This window comes from Verruconis gallopava, assembly GCF_000836295.1.
Source record: "Verruconis gallopava strain CBS 43764 unplaced genomic scaffold supercont1.5, whole genome shotgun sequence".
NCBI classification, from domain to species: domain Eukaryota; kingdom Fungi; phylum Ascomycota; class Dothideomycetes; order Venturiales; family Sympoventuriaceae; genus Verruconis; species Verruconis gallopava.
Window position 1 is genome coordinate 997,117 of NW_015622141.1, and position 17,186 is coordinate 1,014,302.

The 17,186-nt window shown below is 50.3% G+C and overlaps 6 protein-coding genes across 7 annotated transcripts; 4 read left to right on the top strand and 2 right to left on the bottom strand.

Moving 5' to 3' along the window:
* Nucleotides 1-152: 152 nt before the first annotated feature.
* Nucleotides 153-2,458, top strand: PV09_02268. Of its 2 annotated transcripts, XM_016355281.1 has the most exons (2): nt 153-901; nt 988-2,458. In XM_016355281.1, exons 1-2 carry the CDS (start codon nt 496-498, stop codon nt 2,355-2,357), a joined length of 1,776 nt encoding a protein of 591 aa, XP_016217297.1. In that variant the 5' UTR covers nt 153-495; the 3' UTR covers nt 2,358-2,458. The 2 variants fall into 2 exon arrangements, with proteins under 2 accessions (XP_016217297.1, XP_016217296.1); XM_016355280.1 differs by having other exon boundaries at nt 153-2,458.
* Nucleotides 2,342-4,969, bottom strand: PV09_02269 (uncharacterized protein). The gene is made up of 3 exons (XM_016355282.1): nt 4,623-4,969; nt 3,128-4,559; nt 2,342-3,068 (listed from the first exon to the last, which is right to left on the bottom strand). Exons 1-3 carry the CDS (start codon nt 4,814-4,816, stop codon nt 3,036-3,038), a joined length of 1,659 nt encoding a protein of 552 aa, XP_016217298.1. The 5' UTR covers nt 4,817-4,969; the 3' UTR covers nt 2,342-3,035.
* A 126-nt stretch (nt 4,970-5,095) lies between these two features.
* Nucleotides 5,096-6,835, top strand: PV09_02270 (proteasome subunit alpha type-4). Its single transcript, XM_016355283.1, has 4 exons — nt 5,096-5,249; nt 5,341-5,400; nt 5,669-6,056; nt 6,148-6,835. Exons 1-4 carry the CDS (start codon nt 5,219-5,221, stop codon nt 6,485-6,487), a joined length of 819 nt encoding a protein of 272 aa, XP_016217299.1. The 5' UTR covers nt 5,096-5,218; the 3' UTR covers nt 6,488-6,835.
* An 860-nt stretch (nt 6,836-7,695) lies between these two features.
* Nucleotides 7,696-9,159, top strand: PV09_02271 (cytochrome c oxidase subunit 6, mitochondrial). Its single transcript, XM_016355284.1, has 4 exons — nt 7,696-7,975; nt 8,124-8,169; nt 8,247-8,364; nt 8,434-9,159. The coding sequence occupies exons 1-4, from the start codon at nt 7,788-7,790 to the stop codon at nt 8,592-8,594; spliced, it is 513 nt and encodes a 170-aa protein (XP_016217300.1). The 5' UTR covers nt 7,696-7,787; the 3' UTR covers nt 8,595-9,159.
* Nucleotides 8,986-13,053, bottom strand: PV09_02272 (uncharacterized protein). Its single transcript, XM_016355285.1, has 3 exons — nt 12,357-13,053; nt 9,803-12,299; nt 8,986-9,751 (listed from the first exon to the last, which is right to left on the bottom strand). The coding sequence occupies exons 1-3, from the start codon at nt 12,936-12,938 to the stop codon at nt 9,204-9,206; spliced, it is 3,627 nt and encodes a 1,208-aa protein (XP_016217301.1). The 5' UTR covers nt 12,939-13,053; the 3' UTR covers nt 8,986-9,203.
* PV09_02273 (uncharacterized protein) lies at nt 13,050-13,696 on the top strand (the record flags this gene model as incomplete). The annotated part of the gene is made up of 3 exons (XM_016355286.1): nt 13,050-13,328; nt 13,385-13,489; nt 13,547-13,696. 3 exons carry the CDS (start codon nt 13,050-13,052, stop codon nt 13,694-13,696), a joined length of 534 nt encoding a protein of 177 aa, XP_016217302.1.
* Nucleotides 13,697-17,186: the final 3,490 nt, after the last annotated feature.

Sequence of the window (17,186 nt, forward strand, 5' to 3'; positions counted from 1 at the left end):
CCGCATCGTCCATGTGTACGTACATTTCGTGTCGACTTGATGAGGTGCAACGGCAGGGAAGGAAACTCTAAGGCTCAGCTTCAGCCTTACGGACCGACAGGTCACAACCGCAAGCGATTCCATTTCTAGCTGCGGGCTAAACCTCACTCCAGAGGCTTCGCAACTTGACCGTAAGCACGGCTCCATCACCGCAGTCGACGGCTGTGTGTTTCCGTCCACAGGCGTGACACCTCAAAGTGGTTCGCAAAGCTCGAATTATTCGCTCTTCGACCCCATACTAGCGCCTCGGTCAAAATTTCGAGCTCCTTGACTTGTCGCTAGCTGAGCCAGGTCGATCGCCTGGCGTAGCCTGAACGTACACCGGAGGCGGAACCGAATACAAAAGAGCATTGGGAATCAGCGTTGTCATAAACTACCTCGCCAGGTAGGCCGCGTTCAGCACCGGCAAGGCCACGATGCATTCCTTTTTTTGATTCGACACACTCTCAATAGACAATGGAGACAGAAACAGGGCGCCATCGCCGCCCTAGGTACGTGGGCGAGGACACCAGCGCAACGACGCAGCGTGAGCTTCGCGGATGGTACTCATACGCCGTCGCGGCCGAAGTCTTCGCCGTTGTCGGCCTCGGATCATTCTTACCTATCACGCTCGAGCAGCTCGCCCGGGAGAATGGTGTTCTAAAGAGCGACAGAGTGACGAGCTGTGTGGCTGGCACATCGAGCAACGTTGCTCCTGCCGCGGCAGCGGCAGCGAAGAGGGCCGATCAACAAGACGCTCCATGTGTCGTCAATGTCCTAGGCGCGTTTGTCAACACATCCAGCTTTGTGCTCTACACGTCGTCGCTGGCCGTCGGCGTGCAGGCGCTCGTGCTCATCTCCATCAGCGCCATAGCAGACCACGGTGCGTGCACGCTCACCCAGCGCTTAACCGGGGAAAACGCAAGAAGGAAGGATGTGCGGGCATCGCTGACGTGCTGGTTGCGACAGGAAACTACAGGAAGCGCTTCCTGCTGACGCTCGCCTGGACTGGCGCCACGGCCTCCATGCTGTTCATCTTCGTCTCGCCAGGCGTCTATCTATTCGCCCCGCTCCTCGTCATCCTTGCCGTCTGCTGTCTCGGAAACAGCTTCGCCCTGCTCAACTCCTTTCTTCCCCTTCTCGTCGCTAACCACCCGTCGTCCCCGGCCACGGCCTCCGACCCCGCTCTCGACCGGAGCTGGCTGCCGGTCGCGCCATCCGAGCTCGAACCTCCAGTGGTCGTCCTGGCCGCGGATCACAGTTTACCTCTGGCAAACGCCATATCCGCACGCGCGACTGCTGCCGGCTATGCGGCTGCCGTCCTCGTTCAGGTCGTATCTATTGGCATGCTCGTCCTCATGGCGAAGCTTGGGCTGAATGGCTCGCCGTCGCTGCCCATGCGCTCCGTGCTTTTTCTCGTCGGCGCCTGGTGGGCGCTCTTCAGCATCCCCACGTACCTGTGGCTCCGTCCGCGCCCCGGGCCCCGTCTGGCCTCCGTCCCCATCACCACCAGGCGCTGGCTGCAGCCCGCGCACTACGTCGCCTTCGCCTGGCGCTCCCTGTTCCGCACCTTCCGATCCGCACTCCGTCTCAGGCACGTCCGTCTTTTCCTGCTCGCCTGGTTCCTTGTGTCCGACGCGGTGGCCACAATCTCCAACGTCGCCATCCTCTTCGCCCGCACGGAGCTACACATGTCCACCCCGGCCATCGCGCTCGTCAGCATCACCGCCACCGTCTCCGGCATCGCAGGCGCTGCGCTGTGGCCCAAGATCCAGACACGCCTCGGTCTCGCCACGAATCACACCATCATGGTGTGCATCTGCATGTTCGAGATCATCCCCCTGTACGGCTTACTCGGGTTCGTACTGCCCGTGCTCGGCTTGCGCCAGCCCTGGGAGATCTTCCCCATGGCCTTCGTCCACGGCTTCGCCATGGGCGGCATCTCCAGCTTCTGCCGCGCCTTTTACGGCGTCCTCGTCCCGCCCGGCAGCGAGGTGGCCTTCTACGCCATCTACGCCGTCACAGACAAAGGCAGCAGCGTCATCGGGCCCGCCATCGTCGGTCGCATCGTCGACGCCACCGGCAGTGTGCGAATGGGCTTCTGGTTCCTAGCCGTCCTTATCGTGCTGCCGCTGCCGCTGGTCTTTTGGGTGGACGCAGAGTCTGGGAGGCAGGACGCCCTCAGGATGGCGAGGGCCGCGGACAAGGGCGACACGGACGACGGAGAGGAAGCGGTGGCGCTGACGCGGGGACCGGGAAGATCCACGGATGAAGATGAGGACGAGACGTTCGGACTTGCAGACAGCGACGACGATCTGGAACATATACCCAACAGATGATTTTTTTTACAGTCTTTACTTATCCCGGGCTAGCCTAGTGCCCCCTCTTCCCATCTGTATGCATATACGTACATACACACGCACAAATATTTATACATACACATATTTACATCACTCACGACTTGTATAAGAACTATGCCTGCGCACTTGCACCATTCTTTCTCGGTAAGATCTTCACCGACTACGCTTGCCAGAGCTTGTGCAAAAGTTCCGCCGCCTCCAGCCCTTATGAATACGCCCTCCCAAGCCACAAACTTATGATGGCTTACAGTCCATGAAATACGGTCCTTCGACGCTGCAGACGACGATTCGATACCCGTAGTCACTATCTCTAGTGTAGTTGAGTTTGCAACGCAGTAAAGGAAACCTTGGGCCCAACCAGTATTGGGGTCCGTCAAGTTTTGCTTTTGAGAAGCCCCTACAGCCGACCCTTCACAATGTTGTAGGAATGGCACGAGAGGATGTGCGTAAGGTACACAGGACAAGCACGTTCGTGATGAAGCAGCAGCCCCGTTTTTTGGCTTCGTTTCTTTATTTTTTTTTTTTTTTAATTTTTTGGTCAGCACCTTTCTTTTGACCAGGGTCTGACTCTGATGATTTCAAATTTGACTTTGCAAAGGACAGGAGGAGTGAGTCCCAAAGCACGCGTTATTCGCCGATCTTGGCCAGTAGCACTCCTTATATGTACTTGTACGGATTCATGATACCATTCTAGTAGTTAAAGTTAGGCCAAAGTGCGTCATTTCCATGAAAGATGGCGTGGCACTTACCGGATCATACAGTTGCTTGATGTCCTTCATCATCTTAATCATCGTCTCGCTTCTCGAATATCCAATATAGGGCTTCTTTTGAATGCCCAGACCATGCTCTGCGCTGATGCTGCCGTTGACCTTGGCCACCCACTCGTATACGAATGGTTCTAGTAGCTTCTCGACTGCCTTGTCGTACCGCCTCACGCACACATTCAGGTGCAAGTTCGAGTCGCCCATGTGTCCATAGCCCACAACGTCCACACATGGATACTCGTCCGTATCGCCGACTAGACCAGCCTTGGTGAGCCGCTCTCGTGTGTCGACCACGAGGCTGTAGAGGTCCTTGATGGGGATGGACAGATCGTACTTGTAAACTCCACCCCAATGAGCCGAAGCCTCCGGAACGCCCTCTCTCGTCGCCCACAACTCATTAATTTGAGTTTGATCCTGTGCCACCACACCATCACTGACGATACCACTCTCCAAGACGTGCTCGAGGAACGCCTGTAGTTTCTCATTGTCGTGATCCGAGTTGCTGCCGCTCGTCTCAATCAAGCAGTAGAAGGGATGCTCGTTCTCTAAGGGCAACTTGAAGCCGTCGCCTTTAGCTCTCTTAAGAAGTTTCTGGGCGTGCGTGTCCATGAGCTCGAACGCGGACAGAATCTCACCCAGCTGTTCCTTCGCATTGCGGAATGCCTCTTGCACCTTCTCGTATGACTCTAGGCCAAAGTATGCTACGTTTACGGCAGAGGAGCGCTGCGGGCAGAGAATGCTGACCGCGGTGATAATCCCAATAGTGCCCTCTCCTCCAATGAACAGTTGTTTAATATCATACCCTGTATTATTCTTGCGCAGCTTTGACAGGTCGTCGACGATGGTGCCATCCGGAAGCACGGCCTCGATTCCCAGCACGTTCCCATGCAAGCTTCCGTAGCGCAGCAGTCGCAGTCCTCCAGCATTAGTCGCCACATTCCCACCAATGTGACATGAGCCTTTTGCGCCCAAGTCGAGCGGGAAAATGTGATTGTGCTCCTTTAGGAAGTTGTCTGCAACTTCAAGAATCACACCCGCATCGGCGACAAGTATACCGGATACGTCGTCGAAGCTCCGTATCTTGTCCATCTTTGCGGTGCTGAGCACAATCTCATCGAAGACTGGGACGGAACCGCCAACCAAGCCCGTATTACCACCTTGAGGCACGACGGCGAGCCTATGTTCATTGCAGTACCTCAGAATCTGCGAGACTTGTTCTGTTGACGAGGGCTTCAAGACAAGCTGTGACTTGCCTCTGTACTTGTTCATCCAGTCTACGTTGAAGGATTCCAAGTCAGTTTCTGAGGCCGAGGACGCGTCGATTATCGCGCTGTCGGATTTGAGGACATCCTTGAAGTACTGGATGTGTTCGGAGGTCAGCTGTGCAAAACGCGGATCCCGCTTGAGATCGGGATAACTGTTGCAAATGTCAGAACACCTATCCCCATGGGCCATGGCCAAAGGAAAGACATGTGCGTACGAATCTGCTGTGTATCTTTTGGGCTTAGAAGCTTTCGAAGTGGTCTTATACTCCTTAGAATGTACGGCAGTGGCAGTATCGCTCGCCCATCTCGCCTGGTACAATGGCTGTAAACGGGATGAAGCCTGAAGAGATCGGGGCGTCGAGACGTGGAGTCGCCATATTCCCCGCGAGGCCCGGTACGAGGAGGCCATTGAAATGAGCAGATAGTTTTCAAGGCGCAGGGCAATTAGTCCGGAAACAGCTTTTCATGGACTGTTGACGGGGAGCGAAATACGCCAGTGCCGCACGTGGGCTTCCTTTCCTTTGTCCTCAAGACGATGGAAACTCGTCGTCGCTGCGGGCTCGTCATAAATTTGCTGGGCGGAAGCAAGCCGATTGTCGGCGCGTGCTGGGGTGAGCAAAGCTTCGGCCAATCACAGGCCGATGGGCCTGCCTGGGCCACAGCGCGTTAGGCATCGCAGCTCTTACGAGGCTTGTTCAGTGTGTTAACTGCGACAGCAGGACCGTCTTGTCACGCCTGTCTTGCCCCATCTGTAGCTCTTTTCTTCGTTCAATCGCCCTTGCTCAGCAGCACAGTATAGAGCCAGCCCAATATGGCTTCTGGATACGATCGAGCCCTGTCCGGTCAGTACTTCTCACCTTGAATCCTGCTTGATTGCAGTGCCATCAGGCACGTTAAAGTTGCATCGAGAGCTTGATGCTGACCTTAGCGCAGTCTTCAGTCCGGACGGGCATGTTTTTCAAGTCGAATATGCGCTTGAGGCTGTAAAACGAGGTACGTGGTGATTGTAGGACGACGTTAGGAAAAGAAGCGGGCGACGAGCGCAGCTGGTCGACCTGCTCTGCTGGATTTGGGCCGCGTCTAGGAGATGGTGACAGCACCGACAGAGCTTAACGTCGTGTATGGTCTGGTTGCGCATCTGGTTATCCTGATTGCATCTTCAGGTGCATGTCAGACAAGACTCAGAGCTTTGTCCCGTTCCTATTATGACATACTCCACATAGATTCTGAAGTATAAAGACGACTAATTCACATCCTACAGGCACATGCGCCGTCGGCGTCAAAGGAGCTGAGATTGTCGTCTTGGGCTGCGAAAAGCGCTCTGCGATGAAGCTGCAAGATACACGCATCACACCTTCCAAGATCTGCCTCGTTGACAACCATGTCGCTCTTGCCTTCGCTGGCCTCAATGCTGACGCACGCATTCTCGTCGACAAAGCTCGCGTAGAAGCTCAATCACATCGTCTGACGGTTGAAGATCCAGTCAGCATTGAGTACATCACCAAATATATTGCGGGCGTGCAGCAACGGTACACTCAGAGCGGTGGTGTCAGACCATTCGGTATTAGTACACTGGTCGTGGGCTTTGATCCGAAAGACAATGTTCCCAAGCTCTACCAGACAGAGCCGAGCGGAATTTACAGCGCGTGGTGCGTTGTACCCTGTCCCCACAATTACCACCTGCCGGTATTTGGACGACGTGGGTCAAAAGTTCGGAGCTAACAAGTAAATGCAAAACAGGAAAGCCAATGCCATCGGTCGTTCCGCGAAGACGGTCCGCGAGTTTCTGGAGCGCAACCATCAGCCATCCATGTCCCGCGAGGACACAATCAAACTTACTGTCAAGTCCTTACTTGAAGTCGTTCAGACGGGCGCCAAGAACATCGAAATTGCTGTTATGACGCCGGGCAAGCCGCTAGAAATGCTGGACACGGCGGAGATTGAGAAGTATGTCGAGAGCATCAACACAGAAAAGCAGGAAGAGGCCGAGAAAAAGAGGCCTGGTGGTGGAGCGGCTGGGGGTTCCAGCGGCAGCAGAACAATACCAAGTCGACCGGCCGAGGGGTCTAGTGGCGACTAGAGAAGATAAGAGAGAATAGACTGGGGGATTTCAGCCAAATAGCATGGAAGCGTGGCGTTTCTAAGGGGATCTTTGGAAGAGTGCCGGAGATCTTTATTGGGCATGTGTATCATTACATACCGGCACAATGGGAATGCCAGAGTTCAAGCAGTATCTTGATTCAAATCAAGATTACACTATGCTTCCAACAGCGGAACAATATTCCAAAAGTTTGGACTACGGTGCGGAAATATTGTAAAGGAATATCAATCGTCAGCACGGCGCCCAATATATGCTGTTGAGCCGGTAAGAGGGTTTGACTCGCCACCTAGAATCATGGTTCCAAACTCGTTACGACGACAAGCGAAGGATTTGGTCTCTGACAAGAGGTGCGTCTCCATACTAGCTGAAGTTGCTCCTCCGTCGACGAACAGCTGGAAATCCCCTCTTTGCAATCACCCTTGTGTTTCCACAACGCATGCTTTCCTCATGACGTAGTAGTAAAGGAAACATCCTGTTTGTCTCCACACTAGCCGCTCAAACTAATGCGAGAGCTTTGAGAATCAGGCGAAGAGAGAGCGTGTGTTTGACCGAGTATACGCAAGCACAATGGGCGGCTATCCAAGTGAAAATAATTGCATGCCTTAAGCTTGAAGTTTTCTTTTATTTTCATCTTCATTTTTTTTAATGAAAAAGAAAAAAAAGAAAAAAGAAGAAGACTCTTGCTCAGAAAAGAGAGTTCTCGATGCGCTCAGGAGCACCAGCATGTGCTTTACGGAAATTTAGAAAAGCAGGCCTAACGTCCACCGCAGCTCGCAATCTCTTGATCGTCCTTGTTTGTTTAAATATCCCTAAAGCCCAATGTAAAGAATTGGTAACGGTTCCGAAGTACGTACAAAACTATGGACTACGGCTAACCAATCTTCGTGCGAGAATTGATAAGGGCAAGCTAACCTCAATGGAGCTTCGATTACTGTGTCGAACTAAGTGGGATAATGAACTATAAGTCCTCAGTAGATCGTACAGAATACTCTGTGAAATTCTCAAAAGAAAAGAATCCATGGCAAGCCTCTCTTTTCTGCTTCTCAAAAGTCAAACTTTGGGTACGAGAGAACACGAAGACAAACCGAGATTCCATGGCCTGACCGTGACGTTTTTTTCCGGTCTCAGGCGCCAAGGCACAAACGCGCTTCCTTTGCAGCCGAGACACAACCTCTCCCAAGCAAAAGCTCTTGCAAGATCGTACGACCATTTCTCCCCAAACCCATTGAACCGCAACATCCACCTCTCCGCTCTATCTGAGAGGGAATACGCATCCCATATGGCCTCAACCACAATGTTTCGCGCCGCTACACGCAGTGTGCGTGTGCTTCCACGTGTTGCCATCCGCTCGACAGCTCAAGGTCTCGCTCCGAGGACCGCAGTGTCCAGCTTCTCGACAACGATGAGGAGGAGGGCTGGTGGTGAGGGTGGACACCACGAGGAAACTTATGAAGAATTCACTCAGAGGTGCGTTGCGCATTTTGATGGGCGGATGAAAATCAGACGACTTCTGGCGACGTTTGAGCTCGCAGGCCGGAAGGGCTGCAGCGTGTCAAAAATGGCCTCGATGCATCTCAATGGCACGTGTGGAGCTGTAATGCTGACGTGCGAGCAGATATGAGAACGAGTTCAACAATGTGCAGGATGTCTTTGAGCTTCAGGTAAGTTCTACAGACCAGTCATAGCCATCCCTCATTATAGAAGGTGCACCGAAACAGAGTATTGATCCACCGGCCAGCGCAACCTAAACAACGCTTTTGCTTACGATCTCGTGCCATCACCCTCCGTCATTATAGCCGCCCTGCGCGCCGCCAGGCGTGTCAATGACTTCCCCACTGCCGTACGAATCTTCGAAGGTATATATCGATACCGACCTTACCTGTTCCAATCCAGGAAAGCGAACATTGAACTGACGTGGGACACAGGAATTGAAATGAAGGTTGAGAATAAGGGCCAGTACGAGGAATACCTGAAGGAGCTGGAGCCGATCCGGGAAGAGCTCGGCATTAGCCTCAAGGAAACCATGTACCCGGAAGGCACCACCTCTGGCAGGGACTACGACTTTGGCGCGTACCAGGCCCACTAGTTACATCCCCTTATCACTTCACTATCCAACCCATCGGGGGATGTTGTAGACAGGAGGCCAGCAGGCAGTGTGTAACACCAGGATCTCTTTTTTTTCAACTCTCCCTCGCTCGAGAGTGTCGACTGTAATCGTGAACCTTTGTATGTAGTGTGTGTTCACGCGCTGAGGAGGCTTCACCTTTAGATCGGGGGCGGAAAAGAACAAATCCCAACATCTTTGTACAGCTTTCTCTTCCACGGCTCCTTTTCGTTTCTCTGCCCAGTGATGCTCGCAGTTTGCTCTTGTTATGGAAACAAATTCCTCTAGCCGACTGTGTTCCTCGAGTGGTTGAGATCCAGTTTGCTACTTTGTCGGTGCGTGGAGCGTTTTTATCTCACGTAACGCTTTGGAACACGAATTCTCTTTTGTATTTCTTATAACCCAGCCAAAAGAGCACAGCATCACAGAATGTACGGATGCTATTAGAAGCGAATTCCAGCTTCACGCTGGAGATAGGCTTAGAAAGCAAATACATCTAAGGCATGGACTACGTATTATATGAAATATTATTGTTTTTTCCCAACAACTACAGAGGCCTTTTTTTTTTCTAGACACAAGTCTTTCCCGTCTCTATAGCTTGGGCTCGATATCTTCGAAGTCGCTGAGCGGTCTAACTGGCTGAGCTGCAACGTCAACCTTCAAGCCTGCCTTCCATGCATGCACATCTTCAATAATAACTGGGGCTCTGCTAGTTGTTGCCTTATAGTTTTCCCCTTTACGCTCTATAGATCCGCCTAGAGCTACGAGTCCTTGCTGCACAATCTCTCTGGCCTTGTCTGCTGGTAAGCTAGCGTCCATGGTCAGATACGTCGCCGCAGCCTCTGAGATAGGTGCAGAATCCGACAGCGAGAGTCTGCGCCCGCGTAATCGAGTTGCCAATTTCTCTGAATCAGTGCTAATGTTGTGCGCGGCGAAAATTTTACTCAACGCTTTAGTCAGGATTGTATTCTTGTCTTCTTCCGATGAGATGTTCTCGATGATTGAAGAGGCCGTATTCTGCGCCAACAGGTGTACACTGAGCTTAGCGCGCCTCTCAGAGTTGGGGCAGATGAAGCGCTCGAAGAATTTGATAATGTCCTCCTTGGTCAATGGCTCGAGATGCGCAGCGTCGTGATCGGCTGTATAACATGTGAGCGGAAAGTCGTGATAGAAGGAACCAGTACAATTACCTTGCTCAAAATCATATCCCTCATTCAGAATATGCGTGCTGAACCTATTACATTCCGAGCTCAGATTCTTCAGACGCTCAAGACGCTTATTGATCAAGCTGTTCTTTAGCTTCTCAAACTTATCATCCGGCATTTTGCGGATAATGTTGCCAAGGCCGTTCAAGAACGACTCGATTCGCGTCTCAAGATACTCAGGAGTACGTTCGCTTTGGACAAGCACGTGGTATCCAAGCCACGTGTTGTGCACAGTTGCGCCGCTGAAGACAACATAGCCAAGCTGCTCCTTCGTTCGAAGCTGATCAAAGCACGGCTCGTCTGCAATCTGGCCAAGCAATAGAACCTTGGCTCTAAGATGTCTGTCCTGAGAATTACCGACATAAAGCAGATACTCGATGCAATGATTGACGTTAGCAGGGTCCTTCAACTCCCTCTTGTAGATGTAGTTGCATCCTGGAGGGAAAATCATGGAGCGCTTAACAGGCCATTGATCAAGAGGAAGCTTTCTTGGTCGAAGCGTGTTTTCCACAACTTCCGTGAATCGTAGAGCATCCTCTCTATACAAATTACCATGGGCCAACACTTCAATGTGCAACTGGCGCAATATCTGGGGAAAGAAAGCGCGAACATCTTCCTCGGCGATATCTGGAAGCTCCGCCAAAAGCTGTTCAGTGATCCATACTTGCTCGATAGTCAACCAGCGCGTGTAGACGCCAACTTGATGATAAGGCTGTTGAAGTTCCGCGTTCTTGTGGCCCCGAATTAAACGTTCCTTGACGATGCGGAAACGTTCGGGGTTCACTTCGAGATCTCGCATCTGGACAAGTACTTTTTCCAGCAGGACTGCCATCTTGTCGTTATAGCCCGAGAGTGTGATATGTAAGCCAGAGCTGGTACTCGTGACCTCGTACTCCAAGCCGGCAATTTCTGCAGCATAGGCGTACTCCACTAACGCATCTTTGACAAGGGCTTGATATAGTTGCGTAAGTCCAGCAGATCTAGGCGTCGTGATAACGAGTGGTGAGCGGAGCAAGAGTTTCAAGTTCGCCTTTGGTACCCAAAATTGATCATCCTTTTTATACCACGTCCGCACACGGTCATCGTTTCGAATCAGCTTCGGCACTTTCGCCGGTTCGCTGACGTCCTTACGCTCTACTTCCAATCTTGAAGGAATGAACTCGTTTCTCACCGGAAGGTGCAATCCCGGAGGCCTATTTCCTGGGCTTGCGGATGCCGCCTTGCGTAAGCGATTCATTAGGTCATCTGACATCTTCACACATTTGTATTCCGTGCCATACCACTTCTCTTTCTGATCCCAATCGCCAGGGAACTCTTGGCTCACTAGCATAAGTCTGAAATTTTCCGGTCGAAGATGCGACAGCCCGCGCAAGATACCTTGAGGATGGAATTTCCGGAGCAGGCTTAGACCACTAAGTAGATGATCCCTAGGCAAAGGTCGTTGCATGACATTAGCAAGTGCGGAAGTTGTCTTGCTCGCAGGTGACTTCTGTCGAAATTTGAAGTTGACCTCACTCATTTGTTTCATCTCCTCGAAGATCCATTCTTGAGGAGGCTTGTCCTTAAGCACAGATATGTACTGAAACACGGTCTCTACAACTTCTTCGTAATGCTTCAGGCCATCCTCAGTAAGCCTGATGGAGATACTGAAGAACGCAGATCCTGGGCACAACGGCGATACACCCGCACCCAGACCATTAGCCCATCCCCTACCCTTGATAAAAGCAAGAATGCTGCCAGGACCTTCATGGCCAATCAAATGACTGAGATACCGTCCTGGCTGTGAGTCGTAGAGCATTTCTTCGTCTGGATACGGGAAGTATAGATCAAGGGTTCGCATGTGAAATACTGGCTTTGCGAAAATTTGCATACCCAGCTCTTGCTCTGTTAACGGTTGAACATTATCCCATCTGTTTTGCGGCAGGTCTTTGTTTTTGACATCAGAAAACAATTCCTCAACCCAATGTTCTAGTTCATTCAACGACTCTCTTCCAAGGACTACAAGTTTCATGCGATTAGCTGAGTAGTGTTTCTCATAGAATTTGATGAATTCGTCTCTGATCTTCACGCCCCGCGCTAGAGGCTCATCATGAAGTGTCTTGTAGTTTCCTGTCGAGAAATGGCAGTATGGATGCTTTGGATTGGATAAAGACTTGTTCAGTTGATGCAATCGCCACGTATCGCTTTGCAAATTCTTCTTGTTTTCCGAATCCACAGCTCTCAGTTCTCTGTCTACCGTGTCCTCTAAAAACAAAGGTTTTATGAAAAACTGTGCGAAGCGATCCAAGGCACCGTACAGTGGAGAATCAGTCTTTGAAGTTGGTTGCGATGAGAGGTTGATCTGCGACGAAGTCCTGCTAGGGCTCGGCGAATTCGAGGCGGCAACTTCGAAGTAGTAGTTCGTTGATGTCGAGGCGGTATACGCATTCGAATAGCCGGAATGTGCTGTAAGATATTGGTTGTACGCGTTCTCCGCTGGATACTAAATGCCGCTTTAGAGAAAGGTTTTTGCACTCTCCAGTGTACAATGAAAACACACCTTTTCGGTTCCCATGAACAGCAGATGCTCAACCGCATGCGCCATTCCTGGCATGTCGTCGGCATCGCTGAAGCTTCCGACATTGACATCAAGCGACGCGCTGGCCTTGTCTGTGTCCGGATCATGTATGAGCAACGCCTCCAGCTGGTTCTGCAGTCGAATCACTCGATATGCCCTGTTATCCAACAACGGTTTCTCCATAGTATCCGCGACCCTCTCGACCGGCATGCCCAGCGAGTTCAAAGGCTCAGAGGATCCGGACATATCGATATCACTTCTACTTATACGTCCCGTAGTCGTGAACGTCGATCTCGTGAGAAGGTTGGTATGGTAGCGCAGTAGTCTAGAGGTAGACGCAGATGAGGCTGGAGTCACGGCCTCGGATGACTGTCTTGATCGCCACGTGGGATTGAAAAGCCTTCTCTTGCTGGCCCGTGGCGGGAAATCTAGAGTCTGTACTACTCTTGAACAAAGATTCTCCAACCTGCCAAACTTCACCGTGTGCTTCGTCGAGTAACCGAGCCGTCCAATTATGTCTCTATCCCGCCCGCATCCTGCTCTTAGCCCTCGTCTTGTTATCATACAAAGACCTGTCTACTTGACAGGACAGGGCAGAAGCGACAAGCTAGCGTTCAGTCAGTCCACACGGCAATTATGTGTTTTCTGAGGAGGAATTGCGGTCAAGGTTCAAACATGCATATGAATTGTCACTTGGGTGCTCGTCTGAGCAGACAGCCTCTTGATTGGATTCCCTCGCTGCGGGTCTGGTATTATGTGGGTCTGGTGCGCAAACACGGTTGGTCTCGACTCTGGACTCAGCATCTTCAGGCCATCAAGGTTCCTTGCATCGTTTGCGAATCTCAATTCTCATTTCAACCCCCACCAGCCGCCAGCACAGTTTCTGAAGCCGGCTATCCAGGCACTATCGGATTTCGCAAGGTTGTCAAAGCAACAGGGATTATGACCCGGACTGTACGTGCTGTGCCCGCGAGCTAGCAGATGGTGATGTCCAAAGAGTTCTGGTGAAGAAGTCTGAGATCAATGATGAAGACTTCATCAAATGCTACAATGAGAAGCACCCGCATGCTGCTGCACCTGTGCTCATGGAACACAAGATAATATACTGCAGTCTGGTACGGGATTTCGTACGAGTCGCGCCAAACGCCGGGGGCTGATCGGATATGCCGTAGACATATCGTCTTGGGCGAGATTGCAAGAAAATGCAGGATACATCAAAGGGTAGAGCAAATCTCTTAGACTACGACGCGATATGCACATTCAATTTCCCAGACTATCTGTCGCTCGCCAAGTTTCTCTCTGGCCCGATGGCAAAGCTCTAGCCAAGGATCATGGTAACGTTATAGTCGACAGTGGGATGAAGTTGATGGTTGGGGACAAATAAATAGTGATCGAGAGTGGTGTCAAGCTCGATTGGCACATGAGGATTGGACCAGCCATTTATGGGTGTGCGAGTCGAATGAAATGAGCCTTCGTCCCACTATCTACCCCAGCGGTAGCTGATTATGGCCAGCTACAGTTGAGATCGAACGATGCAAGCAAGCGCTTAAGTAGGTATACCGATTTTTTAGCTCTCGAATTGCACTGCCAAAGTTATTATTGGAAGACGCAGCTAGCTTTTAGCTGCCTGCTCCCAACGCTTGCCTCGACCACGCGATTTTGTAAAGCCGACGTGATATATCTTCGCACTCAATTATATCAAGCTTGCTAGAGCAATGCAAAATCCAAATTGCGAACCGCAAACGTTTCAGGCCATTAATCAAAGCTTGATATGCAAGAACTGAACTCCAAAGGAGTAGCAAGGTCGCATGCTAAGAGGAAAAATAATTATCAAACGTTATCATAGCGTCCTTTAGCCGTGATTTTTAACACCCGTGAATTAATGAAGCCGATTTCATCTTACAGAAAGCGAGGTCTATGAAATTTGGCCTGCAACGCGGCAACATTGTGTTGCAGCAGTATATGACCGTTGAAGGATAGGTTAGTCATGTTCAGTAACTGATATCCGACGGCACTGCGTCTTTCTGCGAAGTTTTTGATCTTTTCCTGCTCGATGTTTGAATCACACAAGAGCAGATCGAATTTTCGTGTGAGTTCCCATGTCTTTACCACGGTGTGGCGAAGAACCTCAATGACGATCAGTTCGTATGGCAGGGTTGATTCACCATAGATTCGGCAGCTTCTTGTGTTCATATGAGCCGTGACCACCACGAATATGTAAAGCCAAAGCAAGCCAAACATGCGAGCTTGCCAGGACTCAAAGTTTTTTGGAGACTTTCTGACAAAGACACGCGTTAGATGACATGGATCATGAGAGACCAGGGAAATGCTTGCCTGGCAAACTCATAAAATAGAGACAGCAATTATCAAGCCATAATTTGGCTCGGTTGATGTGACGGACAGATCGTGGTTTAGCAAAGAGATTCCCCTTTAATGCTCCTCAAAGCTGGTCGTACTAGGACATCGTGCTCCTAGTAATTAGTCTTAATGCGTAGCAGCAATATTGACGCCAGACTGTGCCATAATTGCATCGTCCGTTATGAGTAATGTTACAGCCGCGACATCTGGGAACAGAGGGGGTATGTATGGAAGAAAACAAGTGAAGGAGATTTCAGAAGTAAAATTATATGTGATCAGTAAGCTAAAGATCATTTACATCTGCAAATTGTTAATTATGGTGGCCACAGTCTTTGATGAGGTGATGAGTATTCGCCGACGTACATACAGCCAAAATTCTTAAAGATTCGTCGGGCCAATGTTCTACTGGTGTGAATTGTCCTTGTATTAAATTTGGTTTCCGACAATCTGTGCAAAGTTCGAGTCTCGCAGTTTGACCATCATCTGTTGCATTCTGCACGATGAGAGCCAGATTTGGATTGCGGGTGCATAGTAAATTAAGGAAGCGTTCATTTCGTGTAAAGAGCTTGGTGCGCTGTTATCCGTCGTTTGTTTCCTTTTCCACCGACCTAGATTCTTCCAGACGATCCTTTGATGCTCAGCACCTATGCTTTCTTCCGGTTAGTTGAAAGCAATAAACCGCATGTCCTCAAGTTCTAGTATGGGGTTCAGCGATGTCTCTATTTGTATCAACATCGACTTTAATCTACCTGATCCAGTGGACAGCAACTTTACGCTTCTGCTGCTTGCTAACATCGGGCTGCTCATATACATTGCGTATAGCTGAGGGTTCCGAGGATCTTTGACACTAGAAAGATAATTTGGGAGAGATATCATACAGCTATGAGGAGATCGACATCATCGAAATCATCGAACTGAAATTTAATACCATGGAATTACAATCTGACCTAAGACACGATATGATGCTCGCTGTAGTTGTCTTCCTTGGCATTGATTTGAGAGAATTCAAATACATATGCATAATTCTATGGAGCCATAAGTTCTAACCCAGCGAGGCTGCGAGCTATTTATGGAAGGTTGTGTAGAAATTTGACATTGTGGTCCCACATCGCACTCAGCACTCTAACCAACTGGTAAGTCTGCACTGGTTTGAGGCTGAGCCCCGTCAAACCGAAGGCGTTCATGGACGCCGCATATTCACCCCCTGCACCTTACTAGGCTTCATCAAAGTCTATACGAAGCAATGGAAAGACTATGCGCTCTAAACATGAGTATGATAAGCGAGGTTCATGATGATAGACCAGTAGAAAGCGGCTCAAGTGTTACTCCAAATTCAACGAACCAAGAAAAATTCGCTCATATATATGCCAGCAAACTATGAGAAGTTGTTTAGCTGCAACACTATCGAAAGAAAGCACGCAAGAAGAAGAGACCATTAAAGAGCTTGATCATCTATAAGAGCGGAGGGCTTTTCTGCGGAAATACGGGAAGCTTTTCTTCATCTTACTATTGCAGACCACAACATCAGCCCATAAAGTCTCTTTGCGAGCAATCCCATTATCCATCTAGTTTCTCCTTCCCTATACAATGGCAAGCAACGTTATTCTTACTACGGCGTCGTTTCTTTTGCTGCTCATGCCCATCACGCGCACAAGAAATCTAAGCTTGAAAGAGATGCTCCCGATACCCAAGTATGCGAAGAATCCCATGTGGACTATGAATGCTCACGCCACCTTGATGAATACAACGATTGAAAGACCGAGACGCTGGCTCCTTCAAAGCGCTTCCAGCCACGGCAGTCGCTGCGCGAGCTCCTGTTTAGGACGAGTAAAAGTGAGCCATCGCCACCACGTTATACTGAGTTTGACAACATTGTGTCAACACGGGACCAATGCATATCTCGTCACATTGGTAGCGGGTAGATATGATGAGAGTGAAATCGGCGTTCGTATATCGGGTTTGAGCTGCCTGGAATAGAAGTCTGGGAATTGCAACGGCATAAGCAGGACTGGACTTCATATTCTGTTTTCTTGGGCAGCCGCCATGAATGCTTCAGGAAAGGCATCTGCTTCATGCCGTGACTTTTATATGCTTTATAGCATTGATTGAGTAACCTGAATTTCTACTTCGCCTCCTAGATTAGCTGTGCGTTGCTTCAGAATGCTATAGAACAAAACAGAGAAGTAATGATATCCCGCATGTCTTCCGTTAAATTATGTCAAAACATTCCCGACTTTTTCGTTGCCCGTCAGCTATGCTAGAGCCCTGAAGACATCAGCTCAAAGGGCGCACCTCGATTGGGCAAACAGCACATGACGCCAGCCTTTCTGCCAAAGGCGCAACATTTGGGTCTTAGCCTACAGATCTCTTGGACAGATGACGACCCACTCGTGGTGTCTAGCCTGCTTGGAATGTTTCGATCATGTCTTTGTTGTGAACCGGCCGCCGCTGTGA

Coding starts and splice junctions, on each gene's coding strand:
- PV09_02271 (XM_016355284.1), top strand. CDS start 7,788: ATGGCCTCAACCACAATGTTTCGCGCCGCTACACGCAGTGTGCGTGTG. Junction 8,170..8,246: donor AGGATGTCTTTGAGCTTCAG/GTAAGTTCTACA, acceptor TCCACCGGCCAG/CGCAACCTAAACAACGCTTT. Junction 8,365..8,433: donor TGCCGTACGAATCTTCGAAG/GTATATATCGAT, acceptor CGTGGGACACAG/GAATTGAAATGAAGGTTGAG.
- PV09_02270 (XM_016355283.1), top strand. CDS start 5,219: ATGGCTTCTGGATACGATCGAGCCCTGTCCG. Junction 5,250..5,340: donor ATACGATCGAGCCCTGTCCG/GTCAGTACTTCT, acceptor ACCTTAGCGCAG/TCTTCAGTCCGGACGGGCAT. Junction 5,401..5,668: donor GCTTGAGGCTGTAAAACGAG/GTACGTGGTGAT, acceptor CACATCCTACAG/GCACATGCGCCGTCGGCGTC.
- PV09_02268 (XM_016355280.1), top strand. CDS start 579: ATGGTACTCATACGCCGTCGCGGCCGAAGTCTTCGCCGTTGTCGGCCT.
- PV09_02269 (XM_016355282.1), bottom strand. CDS start 4,816: ATGGCCTCCTCGTACCGGGCCTCGCGGGGAATATGGCGACTCCACGTC. Junction 4,560..4,622: donor AAAAGATACACAGCAGATTC/GTACGCACATGT, acceptor CATTTGCAACAG/TTATCCCGATCTCAAGCGGG. Junction 3,069..3,127: donor TCAAGCAACTGTATGATCCG/GTAAGTGCCACG, acceptor TTTAACTACTAG/AATGGTATCATGAATCCGTA.
- PV09_02272 (XM_016355285.1), bottom strand. CDS start 12,938: ATGATAACAAGACGAGGGCTAAGAGCAGGATGCGGGCGGGATAGAGAC. Junction 12,300..12,356: donor TGTTCATGGGAACCGAAAAG/GTGTGTTTTCAT, acceptor AGCGGCATTTAG/TATCCAGCGGAGAACGCGTA. Junction 9,752..9,802: donor GGGATATGATTTTGAGCAAG/GTAATTGTACTG, acceptor CATGTTATACAG/CCGATCACGACGCTGCGCAT.